This window comes from Corvus moneduloides, chromosome 4, assembly GCF_009650955.1.
Source record: "Corvus moneduloides isolate bCorMon1 chromosome 4, bCorMon1.pri, whole genome shotgun sequence".
NCBI lineage: Eukaryota > Metazoa > Chordata > Aves > Passeriformes > Corvidae > Corvus > Corvus moneduloides.
The window spans coordinates 7,853,868-7,873,535 of NC_045479.1; the positions used below are offsets into that span (position 1 = coordinate 7,853,868).

General features: G+C 44.3%; 1 protein-coding gene and 1 long non-coding RNA gene across 4 annotated transcripts in view; one reads left to right on the forward strand and one right to left on the reverse strand.

Annotated features, from left to right (window-relative positions):
* KIAA0930 (KIAA0930 ortholog) overlaps positions 1-19,668 on the reverse strand; it is an 89,170-nt gene that overhangs the window by 47,351 nt on the left and 22,151 nt on the right. For both annotated transcript variants that reach the window (XM_032106836.1, XM_032106834.1), the window contains exon 2: positions 15,505-15,653. In XM_032106836.1, the coding sequence (XP_031962727.1) occupies positions 15,505-15,653 (149 nt within the window). The remainder of the gene's footprint in view (positions 1-15,504; positions 15,654-19,668) is intronic.
* On the forward strand, positions 5,608-10,744 carry LOC116443038. Of its 2 annotated transcripts, XR_004239732.1 has the most exons (5): positions 5,608-5,641; positions 5,734-5,834; positions 6,333-6,565; positions 8,514-8,600; positions 9,406-10,744. It is a non-coding gene; the product is annotated as an uncharacterized LOC116443038 (long non-coding RNA). The 2 variants fall into 2 exon arrangements; XR_004239731.1 differs by having other exon boundaries at positions 5,626-5,834.

Genomic DNA, 19,668 nt, shown 5'->3' on the forward strand with positions numbered 1-19,668 from the left:
GGCCTTCTCCAAATCTCGGTGGTACAGATCAGAGATTCTGGTACCAGATGCCGACATCCCCCAGGCAGAGAGAGAAGATACACTCCGTGAGGTGAGCTGTGGTTCTTCCTATGTGATAGTGGGGAAAACATGAAGAGGTGGATAGACAACCCACTTCTGCTCTGGCAGCACGAGTGCATGAACTGAAGGAGCACAAGACTCAGAAAGGAAGTTCCACCAGAAAGGAAGCAGTTCCAGTTGCCCATAGCCGAACCGTCAGGTATGATGGAAGAGGACACGTCCAATCCCCTTGAAGGAACCTCTAAAATGTATGCTCAGGGAAGGAACGATAACCAGAACTAGAGGGGCCCTGCCTCTAGCCAGGTAGAGGCCAGGGAAAACCATATTTTTTGGACTGTGTGGATTCGTTGGCCTGGCACATCAGAACCACAAAAATATGATGCCTTGGTTGACACTGGTGCACAGTGCACAAGAATCCCATCGCAACATGTGGGGGCAGAATCTGTTTCTATTGCTGGGATGACAGGGGGATCACAGGACTTGACCCTGGTGGAAGCTGAGGTGAGCCTGACTGGAAATGAGTGGAAGAAACAAATCATTGTGACTGGCTCAGAGGCCCCGTGCATTTTGGACACAGACTTCCTCCGAAGTGGGTATTTCAGAGACGCAAAGGGACTCAAGTGGGCTTTTGGAATAGCTGCTGTGGAGACAGAGGGCATTAAGCAATTGAACACCTTGCCTGGACTATCAGAGAACCCATCTGCAGTAGGCCTTCTGAAGGTGGAAGAGCAAAGAGTACCAATTGCCACCTTGACAGTGCATTGCCAACAGTACCGGACAACTCGAGATGCTGTGATCCCCATCCACAAGATGATCTGTGAGCTGGAGAGCCAAGGGGTGGTCAGCAAGACCCACTCACCCTTCAACAGCCCCATCTGGCCTGTGCGCAAATCGGAAGGAGAATGGAGATTGACTGTGGGCTATTGTGGCTTGAATGAAGTGACTCCACCATTGAGCACTGCTGTACCAGACGTGTTGGAGCACCAGTACGAGCTGGAGTCCAAAGCAACGAAGTGGTACACCACTATTGACACTGCTAATGCATTTTTCTCCATTCCTCTGGCAGCAGAGTGCAGGCCTCAGTTTGCCTTCACCTGGAGGGGTGTGCAGTACACCTGGAACCGACTGCCCCAGGGGTGGAAGCACAGTCCCACCATCTGTCGTGAACTCATCCAGGCTGCACTAGAAAAGGGTGAGGCTCCAGAACATCTGCAGTACATTGATGACACCACTGTGTGGGGGAACACCGCAACAGAAGTGTTTGAGAAAGGAGAGAAAATCATCCAAATTCTCCTGGAAACCAGCTTTGCCATCAAGAAGGGCAAAGTCAAGGGACCTGCCCGGGACATCCAGTTCCTGGGAGTAAAGTGGCAAGACGGACGGTGTCAGATTCCCACCGAGGTCATCAATAAGATCACAGCAATGTCTCCACTGACCAACAAGAAGGAAAAACAAGGTTTTCTAGGTGCCATAGGCTTCTGGAGAATGCACATTCCTGAATACAGCCAGATTGTGAGCCCTCTCTACCTGGTTACCTGCAAAAAGAACAATTTCCACTGGGGCCCTGAACAGCAACAAGCCTTTGCCCAGATGAAGCAGGAGATCACTCATGCAGTAGCCCTTGGCCCAGTCAGGACAGGACTGGAAGTGCTCTACTCTGTAGCCGGGAGCCATGGTCTGTCCTGGAGCCTTTGGCAGAAGGTGCCTGGTGAGACTCTGGGTTGACCACTGGGATTCTGAAGCCGAAGCTACAGAGAGTCCGAAGCCAACTACACTTCAACAAAGAAAGAAATCTTGGCAGCCTATAAAGGAGTTCAAGCTGCCTCAGAGGTAATCGGCACTGAAGCACAACTCCTCCTGGCACCCTGACTACCGGTGCTGGGGTGGATGTTCAAAGCAAAGGTTCCCTCTACCCACCATGCCACCAATGCCACATGGAGCAAATGGATTGCTCTCATCACACAGCGTGCCCGTATCGGAAAACTGAATCGCCCTGGGATATGGAAATAATCACAACTTGGCCCAAAGGTGAAAACTTTGGTCTCATTGACGAAGAGGAACAAGTGACATGTGCTGAGGAAGCTCCACCATACAACCAACTGTCATCAGAAGACACACACTACGCTTTTTTCACTGACGGTTCCTCTTGCATCATAGGTATGAAATGAAAGTGGAAAGCAGACATATGGAGTCCCACATGACAAGCTGCAGAAGCTAATGAAGGAGGAGGTGGATCAAGCCAACTACCTCAACTCAAAGCTGTTTTGGCTGGCCCTGGACATTGCTGAAAGAGAGAAGTGGCCAAAGCTATACCTCTACACTGATTCATGGATGGTAGCCAATACTCTGTGGGGATGGCTGGAAAAGTGGGAAAAGGCTAATTTGCAGCATAGGGGAAAACCAATTTGGGCTGCTGAAGAGTGGAAAGACATCACTGCCCAGGTAGGAAAGCTACGTGTGAAGGGTCTGCCATATAGATGCCCATGTTCCCAAGAGCAGGGCTAATGAGGAGCACCAAAATAATGAGCAGGTAGATCAGGCTGCAAAGATAGAGGTGTCCCAGATAGACTTAGATTAGAAACACAAGGGAGAGTTGTTCCTAGCTCAATGGGTCCATGATGCCTCAGGCCATCAAGGCAGAGATGCCACCTACAAGTGGGCATGAGACCAAAGGGTGGATCTAACCATGGACAGTATCTTGCATGCACTGCGATCAAGCAGGCCAAGTGGTTGAAACCCCATGGTATGGTGGGCGGTGGTCCAAATACAAGTATGGGGAGGCCTGGCAGATTGATTACATCACACTGCCTAAAACATACCAAGGCAAGTGCTACGTTCTCACAATGGTAGAGCCCACCACAGGATGGTTGAAGACCTACCCTGTGCCTCACACTACAGCCCATAACACCATCCTGGGCCTGGAAAAGCAAGTCCTTTGGAGGCATGGTACCCCTGAGAGAATTGAATCTGATAATGGGACTCATTTCAAAAACAGCCTTATAAACACCTGGGCTAGAGAACATGGCATTGAGTGGGTGTACCATATCCCTTACCATGCACCAGCTGCAGGCAAAGTGGAATGGTGCAATGGATTGTTTAAAACCACCTTGAAGGCACTAGGTGGGGGATCTTTCAAAAATCGGGAGCAGCATCTAGCAAAGGCCACCTGGTTAGTTAACACCTGAGGCTCCACCAATCGAGCTGGCCCTGCCCAATCTGAGCCCCTGCATACAGTGGATGGAGGTAAGGTCCCAGTAGTGCATGTCAGAGGCCTGTTAGGAAAGACTGTTTGGGTTAATTCTGCCTCGAGTACAGACAAACCGATCTGTGGGGTTGTCTTTCCTCAGGGTCCTGGTTGGACATGGTGGGTAATGCAGAGGGATGGAACAACATGTTGAGTACCACAGGGAGATTTGGTGTTGGGTTAGAGCCACATGTAATGTGGAATGCCTATATACCACTGCTTCCTGAGTGTCACTGTTTGTACACAGCTGTATCTATATATACATATATATATATATATATGTATGTATGTATGTATGTATTGATGTGTGTGTGTAGTTAGAATACATTAGTTTGGGCACTGAGCTGACAATATGGGATTAGGGGTGGAATGTTGTCATGGTTTAGTATAGTTTGGGTTTTTTGTTAGAGGCTCCATCAGCCACGGAAGTGATGCTCTTGCAAAGAGGTGCTTACAGCTTCCTCTATGACCTGACAGATCCTATCAACTGGCTAGTTTGAATATTGGCAACTTTTTAAGCCACTTAAGAAGCCTGACACGCCTCTGTGATCCACATTTAAGAACAAACAAACCCTGGGAAAGCTCTCTTGCTTCAGGCCTTTGGACAGGTAACTGGGGGGCCCACAGCGCAGCCCCGCAGAGACAGGCCGTGCCCTGCTCAGCCTGGGCCGGGCCAGAAGACAGCCATCCTGGAGCCGTGCGGCCCTGTTCCACCCGCAGCCCCTTAGTGCAGGCCAGCCCCGCAGCCCTGCTCCATGCAGGCGGCACGGCCTGGCTCCCCCCCTCCAGTGTGGCCGAAGATTCATCTGAAGGCAAAGGCAAAGATCATGTGACCAACCAGCTGTGGGGCCCAGGTGAGATTAACCCTTTTAGTGCTGTAAGTTTCCTCCAGAACAGATGAAGCCTGCAGACATCAATCCTCTCCCAAGTCAGAGGAAGAGGAAAGGTGAAGGCACGTGAAAAAATGCCATAGAGACACCAAAGTCAATGAAGGAGGAAGAGCTGAAATGCTGAGGGAGTAGAAAGAGGAGTTGCTTCAAGCTTAGAAGCTAAAATTCTGTTGTAAAGCTATGGTCATGGACTATGATACCTCAGAGTACCCATTGTAATTTCATGAAAGCATGGGGGGGTGGAGCATTCAAACTGCAATTGTGAGCAAAAGTATCTGTGCTGAAATAAGCAAATGACTGTAATTGTGAGCAGAAGTACCTGTGCTGAAATGACCAAATATTGAAGTAGCTGTAATTTGATGAGAAGCTTGAACAGAAAGAGATGAAAGTGATGAAGACCCTTGCTCTGAAGGGAGGAGGAGGGCCTCTGTTTCTGGAAATCAAGATGCTCCCAGAGATGGGTGAAGAGAACCTTTACCTCTGAACATCTCATCCTTAAAAATGGTACCCCAGTAGCTCAAGACTGGACCCTCGAAAGCAGTTGTGGGGAAGGCTGTAAGTCAAGGGAAGGTACTCTCACATGCAAGCAGAGAACCAACCAGGGCAGCTCTCTCCCTGTGACATTGAAGCCATGAGAGAACTGTTTCTTGTGGAGGTGTCTCCATAGCATGAGCAAGAGAGACTCCTCTCCCTAAGTGAACTGAAGAAGGTTATTATAGAAGTGGTAAACTGACTGAAAATCTCAAGGGTTGTCTTTTTACATTGTCAGTGGGACAAGGGAGAAAGGTGGGGGGAAGAAGGTATTCTGAAGGTTTAGTCTAACTTTTTTTTTTTTTCCCCTTTCTTTTAGGTCTAATAAGTTAATAAACTTCTTTATATTCTTTTCAGTTTTGTGCCTGCTTTGCTTTTCTCCTAATTCTTACCTCACAGAAAGAAAATAAGTAAGTAATGGATATTTTGAACAAAACCACTACACTCAATTGGTGTTTCTGTCCGGTTTACGAACTGAACCCGCTACAAATGTCTTGGTGTGACTTTATGATGTGTGTCCCCTGTCATCTGCTCTATGCCCAGACATGAACCCTGTGCCTTTCTGTACCTTTATGGGAGAGGGGGGAGAGCTGGTGGAATTCCTTCAGCGCTGTGTTCAAAACACAAGATAAGCTCGCTGGCGTCTCCTGCCCAGCTGCTCTGCTTCTGCAGCAGGGAAGAGTTACATTCCTCTTGTTTTTTTAGCTATTTTTTTGCTCGTTAGCTAAAGCATGAAGCCCTGGGACTTTGGTTTCTTTTTCTTCTCTTTTGGAACTGTTTAGAACACCGGAACATCATCGGGATACCCTACATCATTGGCCCGGAGGGGGCCCACGCCAAACCCCAGCTCCGGAGAGGAAAAAGCCACACTCACAAAGGACTTTGAAATCTAGCCAGGTTCTCTCCACAGCAAGAGGTTTCATTATTTAGCATTATTCTTTTTCTTTCCCGTGTCTGCATGCACTTTACTTATTAAATAAACAGGTGTTTTTTTCACTTTCCTCCGAGGGAAATTCTTTCCAAACCTGGTGGAGGAATGGGATGGCTGTAACCTGCCTTCTATCAGAGGACGCTCATTTCGGATGTTCCTCCAAATTTGTCTCAAACCGGTAAAGTTAATAATAACTAGGTTTTATAAAGATAAATAAAAAGAGGAGGGATTGATAGGGAAGATGTCTTTACAAACAATTTGATGGGTGAAGGTATGGGTGTTAACGTCTTTAAAACGCGTCTTAATGTCTCTACTAACTTTGGGCAGCAGGTTTGTTACAGAGCCCGGACAGCTGGGCTCCTGAAACAGCAAGGGGGTCTGCGCAAGCCTGAACTTCTGAACTTTGGGGTAAAATGACAGATTCAAGAGGGGATATGTGGTAGGCCGTTCAGGAAGGCCGTACCTTCCTAGTCCCTCAGCCAATGGGGAACAGAAGAGGCCCGGGAGTTTAGGATAAAAGGAGGCCACACCCTCCAAAATCCGAGGGAGAAAACACCACAGGCGTGTGCCCCAGTGGACTCTCTCCCTTTATTTGAATAAAGCTGTAGGACTCCTCTGTCTCCTTTGTGGATGCTGGCTTTTCATAGCATGATTTTCCATACACTTTCTTTCACAGGGTTGGCTTTTCTGAGATCTGGGAGCAAGATAGTGCAGCCCCTCAGCTTCCTGGCCATCCCCCAGCCAATTCTTCTCCCGTCAATTCTCCAATCTTGGACCAAAACCAACCTGAACAGTTCAGGAAAAAAAACAAAGGCCACCGAAGGATTGCTGTCACAGTCTCCAAGGCCAGGAAAAGGAAAAAAACTTCTTGCCTAAGCTAACAAAAAACCAAGCTAGCTACGAAACAAGGTAACGCTGTCACTTGGGAGTGAGGCTTTGAACAAGCCCGCCCAAGAGCCCCAAGGCTCCTCCCACCCCCAGACCCACCTTAAAGCTACAACAATCATTTCTGGGCATAGAGCAGACAGTCAGGGACTAGAAAACCACCCTAAGGCAGCTAGCCAAAAGCTCTTAGGGAGAAAGCCTCACATAGCTGTGAAGGAGAGCAAAGCAGAGTTTTTTTCCTTGAACAAAACTCTGGGTAAGATACGCTAAAATTCTGATCTTTCACCACTTTATTATCCCACCCTGGTACCTTCTAGGTACTGATGGTACTCAGCCTGGGACTCTCAGAGGGAGCTGCACTCACACACTGGATCCCTTACTGTCTCCACTGAACAACTGCAGTTGCAGTCTCAGCTTGAAACAACGAAGTCAACTCACACGTAGACTTTATTCCTTTTGATATTCAGTCCTGGAAAGCTATTCCCATTATTCATGTGGGTTTTAGTACTGCTGTAATTCCTCTAATTCCTTACAACCTAATCTTTCTCCTGTCATTTATGTTTCTGGTTGCAGGTAGTGGCTTAATAACCTAAGACTGCCCTGGAGTTAACAATTTAGTTTACCTTAGAATGAGAAGTGCTTTGATTTGTCAAGTCCAGCCCTAAAATTTAGGGTTAATTACACTGCTCATTATCCCAACTCTCTTAGAGAAGATGAGCTATCACTGCAAACATCTCCCAGCTTTGATTTGCTGGCACCCTCTCCTCCCACCCAAGTGTCCTTTTGGGGGAAGAACAAACACTGGTCTATGAGTAGCTCTGAACTGAATGGTGAAGTTCAAAAGTCAGATCTCATTTAGCTCTTAATGAGAACAAGAGTAAAAGGCATGCTGGGCAATCTATACCATCAGCTGGCAGCTAGAAACAGCAGCTTCCTCCATCTTCAAAGACAAAAAACTCTCCTGTAACCTTTGCCCTTCATCACTCTACAGCAAATAACTGTTTGCCGTCCTCATTTGAGGGTACATATCAAACACAAGTTTTTTAGATCCTGCACTGCCTTGAGATTGTGTTTTCTCACTGAATTCTTACTTTCTTCTCATGGTTACATAAGTTTATATCTCAGTATTAAAGAAATCACCTTAAAATTAATTATAGCTCTTGTAAAAGTACTTCATCACAAGGAATACCTACCAAATGTATTCTGTTTTCTTCTTTTCAAGAAGCACATGACCTTCCTTCTGATTGGCAAGTCACAGACATAGGAAACAAAGATTTAACAAGCCTACACATCTGCTTTCAGTATCTGCACATCGTATATGAGAAAGATTCTGGAGTGATAAGAATGAGTAACTTATAAGACTGAGAATGCTAACAGGACTCTGAGAATTAAAAGCTGACTTCAACCAACCATAATTCAAATTACTTAGGTGAAAAGGACCCCAAAAATCTAGTTCTGCCTTTGTAACTCCAGAAATAGCAAAAGAGGTATAAAAGATGAAAAATAAAAGTGCAAGTTGTTCAAATAATGGAGCAGTCTGAATGCTTGAAGATGCTCATCAAACAAATCAGGGGAAAGCAAAAATGTGCAAACCATAAGTCACATGGGTGTGGAAACAGTTTATCCCTAGCCTGGCTGTGGCACCAGGACAGTGGTTAACAGTGGCTAAGTAAGACAAGGCTGGGAGTTCAAATATGCTGAGCAGTATCAGCAAGGCAAGAATGACTTGGTTTTGGGATCCTGACAAAGTCATCTTTGCTGCTGCCTCACACTTTTACTATGTGAATCCCACCAACTTTCATTCCCCAAATGCTCCATGATCTGCTAAATCAGCTTTCCAAAATGAAGGGAAGAGATACATGTGTGACTATTTAAACATTATCAAACATGGTCCTAGACCACAGAGTAACTCATATTTTCAGGTGTAACAAGTTGCTCACTGTTATCTTATTCCTGTATTGTTATTTTCCAGCCTTTCTGAAGCTCATAGAGAAGCACAAGTACCTGAAGCAACACACAGCGTGCCTCCTGCAGTATCCAGTCACCACGATTCAGGAAGGTACGTTACATCCATAGGCAGCAGACACTGCCATGGGAGAAGGAACATTACAGAACGGTAATAAATCAGTGTGTTTCAAACCACCTCCGTTGAATACAGAAATGCATAAACTGGGTTAATAACCAGAAGACAGGGTGGGAGTAAACCCTGGTCCAGACATTAGACATTTAAATTCTAATTACCAATGTTACTACAAACATGATGATGATTTTCCAGAGCTCCAATTGAATTGCATATTAATTTTAACACTGAACCCAGACATTCCCATACCTCTAGTAAGCAAGTTGACCAGCCTGTAACCCACAGATCAAATCCACTAAGTGCTCTGATGAACCAGTGGCCTGATGAGGCCTTTCAGGGAGCTCCAAGCAGACACTTTTAGCTTTTCCAGGATGCAAGCCCAGCCTAGCAGTGCTCTTCTGTCCCTCCACTCCCCAGTGACTCAGACAGATATGATGCATTTCTGATACTGAATTATTCAGCATAATTCATCAGATGGGAAAACTGGGTCTGGGCTTCTTCCCTACCCAGTGAAGTTGCTCTCTGCAGTCGAAAACAGAGCATCTTCTTGGCCACATGGCTCAGGGCTGCCACTTTTCAGTGCCATTCATATTAAAATCAAATCTGATTCTGGCTTTCTTGTCATCCTGTTTGACTGCTTAAGAAGATTTCTTCAGAGACTGAAAGCAATATAAAGCAATTCATTAAAAGTGCCCCTGCAGCCTACACCCCCTCCTGAGTCTGGAGTTTTGCAACTGTGATACTGTGAAAGTATTTCAGCTGTGCACTTGTTTTGCCTCAACAGGAATTTACTCTGGAAATAGGGCAGAAGATGAGAGCATCACCACCCTGGACTGGTGTTAGCCTGTCACGTGTGTCACAAGCATAGTGAAGGTCACAGACAGCATGGATCATTCTCTGTGGAAAAAAAGATGCTCCTGTCACACTCATCATAGTACATTCTTTCTTTTGCTTTTTTTCCAAGCAGTCTGCCACAGCACACAGAGGAAATGGAGATGGCCTTGATGATCTTAAAGGCCTCTTCCAACCCTGATGATTTCGTAAGTGCATCATGAGCAGAGGTTCTCAGGTAGCAACTCCTTTATGCTCACACATTTAGACAATCAAGTATCAGCAAATTAGCATGAGAAAGCACAGGGGTTTCTGGCAAGGGGAACTGCAAAAGAAAGGTCAAATCTTTGCACAGAAGATGCTGAGCTCCTTACAAAAACATTAATCAATCTGATAATGCCAGGGTTCCTTTTTCATGTTTCAAAATAAAAGCACCGTTTGGATGCTGAACTTTTTGCAGGAGCCTGCTCACTGCAATACCTCTAGAAGTGCAGCACAATGGCAGAGCTGAGGCACAACAGCCAACTGTATCTGCTTGCAGGTGTTGCAATCGTTTGTTCCCACATACTACCCATGTACAAGGAGAAAATTTATTCAGCAAGAAAGATGCAATTTTTGGCTATTTACTTCTCTTCAGCATTTGGGTGGTGGCATGGGACTGCCATGAAGTATAGCACAGAGCTCTTCTGGAGACATCCTGTTTGCTTGCAGTGCTGAAAAAAACCCCAACACTGCAACAGAGCCAGTAATGAAGGATTCTTAAAACTTGTATTTTTATTAGATGCTGAGTTCATGTTGTTGAATCTTCCAGGCAGCCAGATGGTGACAGTGAATTATGGATTCAGTTAGGAAAATCCTGTGATTTTCAGTGCAAGTCATGTGCCTGAAGTAATTTAGGTTTGGAAACTGACTGGTCACACCACAAGCAGTATTTGTTGAGTCACAGGTCCAGATGCACATGAACATGTAAACCATGGCTCTGTTCAGTTCTGTTTCTGAAGTTGCAGTCACAACATCAGTAGCTTAAGCTTTTTGAAGACTTAACAGTCCTAATGACTAACCTGTGCATTTGGCAGCAACTCTACTCCTCCACATTCATAGGATGCTTGTGGATACAATATTGCTGCTAGCAAGAATTTTTATTGCTTCTTTCTAAGCCCGTGAGATACTCTTCTCTCTCACGAAGATATTTGCAGAAGTTCTGTAAACTATGAACACCTGCGACCTTGTAGAACTATGTTTATGGTACAGTAGAAAAATATTTTGACAATGGATATTTAGGATTTCTAGCCAATCAACCCAGAGGGTGGCTGATCCTTTGTCCAATTAGACTATGAAGAAAAAAGTCTATAAAAGAGTTTGTAAAAGAATTAAATAAATCAATCTTGCGGCACAATTCCTGCCTGTTGGATCTTCTCTCCTCTCTTCCCTATGGCTGCGGGATACAGTAACAGATGCTGAAGAAAATAGGAACTACTCCAATATCCAGGCAAGCTCAAAACATGACCAAGGTGTCTTACATTTATTGTTTTTATTGCTTTGCCCTGTAGATAAGGTACCTTTTCAGGTGAAAAGGTACGCTGAAAGGCAGAATACAACCTGCTGGTCCATCACTGAAGTTTTATCTTCATTTCCCAGCTGTCTGTGTAACACTATATACTTGCATCTTCTGGATTCCCAGGAGAACATAAAGCTGCTCTCTACAGAAAGATCAGAGTTAATCAATCTTGACCTAACAGCATTTTAAAATCATAATCCAGAGTCCAACCATGTTAACCTTTCAAACCTGCAGTGTCCAAGACTCTTTGGAAGCGAAGATCAGGACTTACATTTTCTAGTAGGTCTCATCAGCTGGCATGAGAGGCAGCAGCAAAGTGGCTTTTGAGTCTTGACTTAATAAAGAGCGACAAGTCAAAGGGATTCCACCTTACAAAATCCTGCTAAATTCCTTAACCTTGGGAAAAGCTACACTCCATAATGCCTTGGTCTGCACAGAACCTGACACAGGAGGTCTGTGGTTTTGCATAAAGACACCAAGAGAAGAAGTATCTTCAAAACTTGGCAAGGAAAACTTCAAGAGTGTTACTGTGTCATGCCAAGGAAAGACAGAATTAAATGTACTTCTCTGGGATCCAACAGTCTGTGTAGTGGATATAGTCCAGAATTCCATAAGGCAGTTCTGCCCTGGCATTCATGTATTAGGAGCTTAATTGCTGTTTCATCCATCTATGCTCAGTTTAGAAATTGGTGGGAAGGAAAAGAGAAGCAAACGGAAAGTCTCTTAGACCTGACAGACTGCAAAGCAGATAATTTAAAAAGCCTTTTAAAATAAAATTTATGATGGTAGAGAAGTTTAACAGCAGCACCTACTGGACATACCAAATGGTATGATTTATTACTTAAAGCTAGCGTGACTAAGCTGCATCCAAAGCCCTTCTCATCCAGTCTCAAAACAGAGAAGAACCTCTAATCTTGATCCTATCAGGTTTTTTCTGCTTATCTTCTGTTACACTTCAACTTAAAATCAAATGTTATTGCCAACGCTCTTCAGCTCCAGTAAGCACAGAAGAATCCAAACCCACAAGCAGGAACTACTTTTAATCACACAAGACAGGCACCAAAACCTGGGAACCACTGGATTCATTGACACTTGTTTCCCACTGACACAGACCATCACACCAGGGCATGGAAATGACACAAACACCACCACTGTCAGCATTCAGACAAACAGCCTCTCCACATTCAACCCTTTTTGTCCTTGTCATCAGTCCGATGATTGCTGTGCTCAAAGCTGCACAGATCTTATTTTCATGAACATAAACTAACGTTCTGAGCTGACATGGGATGAGTCACCTCTGCCAATATTCTTCAGCCAAAACCTGCAGCAGCCAGTTAAGCACTGAGCACATATATAGCGGTGTTTGTGGAAGAACTACAATGAACTAGTTTCACGGTGCACCCAGACTACAAAGCCACCCTCAATGTGGTCCATGAAGGAATCATCACCAGACCATTTGGCTCAGCTTGGCATAAAGCAGGAGCCAACAGCACAGCTCCAGTTCTAGTCCTAAATGTCCCCAAACATCTGAACTCTCCCCTTCATTTGCCTTTTCAGTCTACCCCATGGAATCTAAATGAGAGCACTGTTTGGTGGGTGGCAGGGAGGCTTGTACTTCTATCCAGCTTCTACAGATACCAGTCTCCATCTCCCTCCCCTTTAACAGTGTGACTTTGGCATTTTGGCATCATTTTTCAAGAAAGAATGTCCAAAACCACAAAGTAAATTAAAAACCCATACAGTCATACATTGGGGTTTTAGGAGTTCTCCTTCTGCTTTCTTTTTCTCTTAAAGAATTTTCCCCATACATGTTGCCAGGGGGACAAATTACTGGGTGCTTAAGAAAAACAAAAGACCTGGCCACAGCGGGAGGGGTCCATCTGGCTACTCTCTTTCACCTGGGCTTGTGGGGTGTTAGTTCCTGGTGTTTGGACGGAGAGGGAGGCTGGAAGGAATTTGTCAGCACGGCAGGCTTCTGCTTTTTTTCAGCTGCCTTCCTTCTACCAGAGAAACCCCAGGATTCCCAAGCCCGCCTTTCCCTGCCCCACTGGGAGCCGGGCTGCTGCTGCCCTGCCCCCGCCATTGCTTCGAGCCTTCACCACTCTGTAGCCCCCGCACATGCTGCCTGCTGACACCTCCAGGGGTTCCCACCGCAGCTCCGGAGTTTGATACATCTCATCTGTCACCCAGGATTTGTGCTCGTCCCTGCTGTTCCAGCCTGCTGTTCCCGAGGGTCCAGCCACACACTGGGATCGGCTGCCCAGGGGTTTGTGAAGCTTCTTTGTTCCATCTCTTCCCGGGATCCCAGGGCACCGGTGCCGCGTGCTCCCCGAGCTCGCTCCGGAGCGCCCCCTGCAGCCGCGGGGGAACCATCGCACCTGCCCTGCTCACCGGGAGCCGCCAGCGCCCCTGCCGGCTGCGAGCGGAACTGCACCCGAGGGGAAAGGGCCCGACAGCCGAGAAGGCTGGGACTGGGTTTGTGATTGTTATTGCTGCTTGTTTGCCTTGTTATACACATATAGATATGTAATAGTAACGAACTGTTATTCCTATTCCTCATATCTTTGCCTGAAAGCCCCTTGATTTCAAAATTACAGTAATTTGGAGGGAAGGGGGTTGCATTTTTTTTTCATTTCAAGGGAGACTCCTGCCTTCCTTGGCAGACACCTGTCTTTCAAACCAAGACATCATAATTCAAAGTGTACGGGCAGTTGTTTGCTGTCTCACTTCACTGGACAGGCTCAAAAATCAGATAAAAGAGGAACTGGAACTACAAAGCAGACAAGTCAAATCAAACAGGAGGACAGCTGAACAAGTACCAATGAATCACCAACTACGAAGTTTCACAAAGCAACTGAAGTACTTCAAAGTCACAAGAAAGGTTCAATTCTTAGAAGCCAAGCAAAATACAGACAGCCAAGGGAGAGTTACAAAACGCTGTGTGCTATAAGGCCCACTTCTAATCCCAACTGTTACCACACATGATTCACTAATGCTGATTTTGTAGTCACCATCACTTACGAAACCTCCTCACAAATAAAAATTATTTATAGTGCTTTTGGAAAGCTTAAATAATGCTCTGAGAGCAAATACAAGGGTTTATGTCACTGTCGCCTATCCATAAGAGATTCAAACACGTTAAGCTAATGAATCAGTTAAACAGATGGATCAGGGGTCTGCAAATGGATTTAAGCAACTAGGCTGTCTCTGAGATTCACCTTCCCTGTTGAGAAGGACAAGAGGTTAAACAACCCATGCTTTTACCAGGCTGAACAAAGCCATAATATCATTTGATGTGAAACAGGGATGCATTTACCGTCACTTAAACAACAATCAGGATGGAAGTTTCTCCCACGAGTCTTAAAGCTCCAAACACATTAGCTGAAGACTAAACCATTCATCTGATAGAGAAAGAACCATATTTTGCCATCTTCTTCTTAGTGGTTGTCACGATGGAAGTTGGAGGGCCAGGGAGAAGAGAGAAGATAATTCTGTCCATTTTCTGCATCTTCACCAAAACTGTGGGAAAACGTTCTGGAATCTTTTTCTCAAGGGAGCTGACAATTGCAGTTCTTTGCACTACCAAATCTGAACCCAGAGAACTCTTGTATAGCTGGTTACAAACACTTTCACATACACCATTCACTAATACCTGCGATTTAACAACAGTGTCCATTATTTACACGTGTCAGGAAATTAATCCCCGTCTTTTCTTCCTCCGTTTATCTTCCTGCAGCCACCAACCTTAACTCCTAATAAAACCATCCTATTTATTGCTTCTGTTTCCCCTACCTAAGATGAAAACTGCCATGGAATGCTAAGAAGTTTCTCAGATCTCCAATGGGGAAATAAATACCTGTGCAGCAGTACTAGGATACTTGACTATGTTTGCAAGGAACAATAGTTCTTTAGGAGGGGCATATTGTCTTAAATGTAAACTATGAGAACACAGTAGTTTCTCCGCTGTTTGTCATTGCTGTATCCCAGCTCCAGGAGGCTGCTTGCATTCTGCTACTGAGTACACCCAACAGATGTTCATTCCTGATACTCTGGTATCTCAGGCAGTTTTCTTCTAGAAATACCAGTGTGACCATCTTCCTTCTCCTTTTTTTCTCTCTTTCTAGACTTGCACTTTGAGTTTCTAAAGTATCATCACTGAAAAGCAAAACAAAAATCAGCTTCCCAAAAAAGCAGGCAAGCTTTCTTATTTTCTCAAGTCTATGACAGTGCACCTCATTTACACTGCTGCTGATGTTACAGAATCACAGAATCATTAGGGTTGGAAGAGACCTCTGGAGATCATCCAATCCAACCCCCCCTGCCAAGGCAGGGTCACCCGGAGTTCACAACCTTAACCATGGGTCCTTATGGGTCAATTTTGTATAACTGTGGCGAGCAGAGTTGGAAATTCCTTATCCTTGGTTTGCAGGTACTCCACAACACCAAATCCTATGTTATCTTAAGCTTCCCAAATTAAAATACATCATCACTCACCTTTTTACCCTCGGTACTCTCCCCACTGACATAGGACAGTTTCCGACGGACGTAGAAGAGCATATCATCCTGCCGGGGGGCCCACTTCTCCATGAAATACGTCGAAAACATCCAAGTCCAGAACACAATACGGTCATCTTTGAAACACCCTAAGAGGTATAAAAGAAAGGAGAGATAAGAGTTGTGAATGAGGATGTCACTTTTGCTTGTGCTTAACACCAGAACTGTAGCTCTAAGTTCTTCTATGGTGCACAGCCCAGCTGTCACTTGGCCTGAGTCCACAGCCTATCTTGGCCCACTGTCAAGCACACCCCAGCAACCAATCTGCCCCTCTGCCCCACAAGCACAGGTCAGGACCCAGGAGGAGACCGTGGCTCTGCCTGTGCCATGAAGAAGTGCAGGGCCAACACACTGTGGGAGAACACATCAAAGCCATACTCCAGCACTTTCAAAGACATGCGGTGACAGTACATGCTCCAGTTAATGACCGGAAGCCATAAGGTGCCAACAGGTTTCTTATGGGCTCTTGGGGGACTACAGCCAATCCTTCAGGAACTAACAGCTGATGTCTTCCTTAAACTGATACACAGGAACAAGAATGTGCCTGTGCAGGGGCAACTGTAATTCACGCTCTCTGACAAAGGAACAAAATCCAACTCAAGGAAACGACAAGTTCACAAGTCTTGAATCCCAATTACACAATAAAAAGCGGAAGGAGAAGGGCAAAACTGGGAAAAGGAAGATGCCACAAAGTCTCACTCAAGGAGACAAATGACATCAGCATCAGCAATAGCACTGCAGTTGGCCTCTGCCCAAGAAAAGGAGGCACAGTAGAGGTGACATCTCATTTTGTGAAACTCTTCAAAGCACTTAGCTGTAATAAAACAGCAAAGGGTGCTGCACCCTTTGTGTTGTTAAAGATAAGAAGAAAATGTAGTACTGTGCATGGTGATAGGGGAGCTGATTACTCCTCTACAGAGTGATTGCATCCCCTCCTCAAAGCCCTACTGAGAGATTAACTGGCTGTTACAATCAAGCTGTTTTAAACATGTGAGGAGAGAAACACTAAAAAAATACAAATAATTATATTGCTGACACACAGCAAAACCCTGAAATGGATAATGGGGATAATGGATGGTTATTATGTACAAGACAGCAAGACAGGTGGAGGTATATGTACACATGTGCAACTGCCAACCCCTCCTCCAGAACATCCACCCTTTACAGGACATCCTCAGCACATTTTCCTACTTCACTCCGTGTGCAGTATTTGCCAGACAAATCTTTCTTCCAATCTTTAATTACTGGGTTGGGCAGGAGATTAGACTTCCAAAATTTTCAGAGACAGATGTGTGACTGAAAGAAAAATATTAAGTGTCTCTAAACAAAATAAAAAAGTAATATTGAAACCACACTAAAATTCCACTGATGGACCATGCACAGAATACGTTAATCAACATCAAGCAGGACAGTATTTGAAAATATGTGTATAGCTGGTATTAAAAAAAAAATGGAAAGGCTGAGGGAGAAAAGAAAAAGGCCGAGGTGGATCCCAGTGCAGGTTAATTCCAGGCCACACTGCAATTACTTTATTTGCATGACTGCAGTGAAGTAATTTCAATTACTAAAGGCAGCATGGAACATAATGTGTAATCCTGAATAAAATCTGCACTAAATACTTGAGTACTTAAGGACTATCAATTTTTTTCCAGCAGACAAATGGAATCAAGCGCTGGAGAGATCAGATACAGAATGCTGGGCATCTTCATCATGGGAATGTTCCCTTTGGGAACAGGTGAACTGAACTGTGTATAGTGAACAATTACACCTGAGAGCATACCATGCAAGAGTGGATTCCACTGTGTTCAGACTCACAAAACCAGTCTGAAAAAGGACAGGATTATCACCAGTCTGTATATTCACACAGGAACATCCAGAAGAGAAAAAGAACTATTCAGGATTTAAGGACAAACCTCCCTAACGCAAGGACAAATGGCTCTAAACCACCCACAGATACATATGCAGGCTGGAAATTCAAAGCTGATTCCTATGCATTAAAGCCACAAAGTTCAGGAGCAGCCCCCTCAATTGGAATAGTGAAGGTAAAAATCGCTGCAGCTAAGACAGAGCTCAACTTGGTTAAGAAAATTCCTGTGGTACCCGTGACAGCTGAGGACACCATGACCCAGTCCCTCCTTTATATTTAGCAAAGAGCAGAAAATGGCACACATTCATCGTGATTCACTAATAGTCTCAAAGACACTTATTAAATCTCATGGCATTAGAGTACCTGAATTCCCAGCCTTAATTAGATGGGGAGGGAGAAGGAAACACGGAAAGAGGATTGCCCTGAGTTCCTCTGAAATTCTAAGAAAGACAAAGGAAAAACTAAAAAAAGAATGTACATTCTATAAGAACCATATCTTAAAGTGCTTTAGTGTTCAGAAACTGCTTTGGGTTTGCTCCATAGACAAGGAAACAAAATAACTCTAGCCAAGCCACTCCTAGGTTTATAATGCAAAATCAAGTTACCTAAACCCAGCATTATAAAAAAGGGTTTATTAACCACTTCTACATTCTGACAGTACATGCAGAACTCTGAGAAGCTGTCCATGAGCTGCTGACACTATCAGGTGTGGTTTAGGCTATAAACCACAGGAATTATTATGCTCACCTAACTATTTAGGGGTAGTTATAGCATATATATTTAGGATATATATATAGCATATACAATTCTGGGTGGTTATACCTGCAGGAGAACAATAGAACTGGGTAGGATACCAGGACTTTGTGTGTGTGCTTTTCCCTCACTGGGGAACACAGGAAAAACTGATTCCATGGATTCAACCTTAGTTTAAACAGAAAACCTGGGGTCAAAAGCGCTGCAGCACTCAACCTACTTCAGCACTGCAGTACAATGCAGGGGAAAAAACCCTGGAAACCCTTAGAGCCACATTGGATCACTGTCAATTCCAACCCCACCTGCAACTGATGAGATGCAAAACTCTTCTCCATGCTTCAGGGATGCTTGCAGATTCTGCTGTAATTAAAACCAGCCTGAGGATGCTGCGACTGTTGTGACTGCAGCGGCTAAAGGACTTGTCTTGAAGCCAAAAAGAGTCAAACAACAGCAAAACAGCTGCTTTTATTCAATTCTAGTAGAAGCAGAGAGGATGTGCAACAACACACAAGAAGATTTAGCCGTCAAAATCTACTATTAAATAGCATTAACTTGCAAAGGAGACAACATTTTTATTTGTAACCAGAACTTCTTAAAACTTGAAAGGGAGAAAATCTACTACAATTTAAAGCCAGAAACTGTCAGACCCAGTATGTCCACTCATGAATGCCTTCAACTATTAGATCCCCACATTACAGTAATTTTGGTCATTTACAGCATCTCACTGGAAGCCTTCCAGCTTTGCCATGAAGAAAACTGGAATTTTCTATAGTTGCATCTATAGTTGAGAGCATGTAGCAAGTCAGCTTGCTGAAAACGCTCCTTCCCTAGCAAATCCTACTTCTAAAGGAATAAAATGGAATTAAGAGTTCAGACTATAAATCTTAATAAACCTAAAGTTGGTTATATGAGACCTTTGTCGTGAACAAGTCCTAATTACAACAATTACTGTAATTATTCATTTACATGTATTTTATCCTCATTAGAAGCAAAATTTATGCCAACTGCTATGTAACAAATGTCTTTCTTCTTACCTATTAGATTTTTATACTGAATATTCATTTCAGGGAACTGACTTCATATCCACATAGGAAATTGTGAATTCATTTTTTTTAATGCTTTCCAAAAAATCACTGGATAAAGAAAAGTGTCAGGTTATTATTTTGCTTCAAAGGAATAGAAGAAAAGACTTCCCATTCAGTGGATAATCATTTTTTCAGCATGCACCACTCAGAGCTTAGAGGAACAATAATTTCAGCTAGACAGGGTTTCTTCCTATGCTTTTATTCCTTTAGTCTGCCAGGAGATACTCCTCACTGTGAAACATTATAAAACTCATTTCATCCAATACTCCCATAGTGATCACCTGTAAAATGGCCATCCTTAGATGTTAAGGGGTTACTTAAACACTAATGAAGATCTTTACAACCCCAGCATAGTGACAAAGTGAGAGTTCTAAGCAATTCACACTGTACTTAATTTTT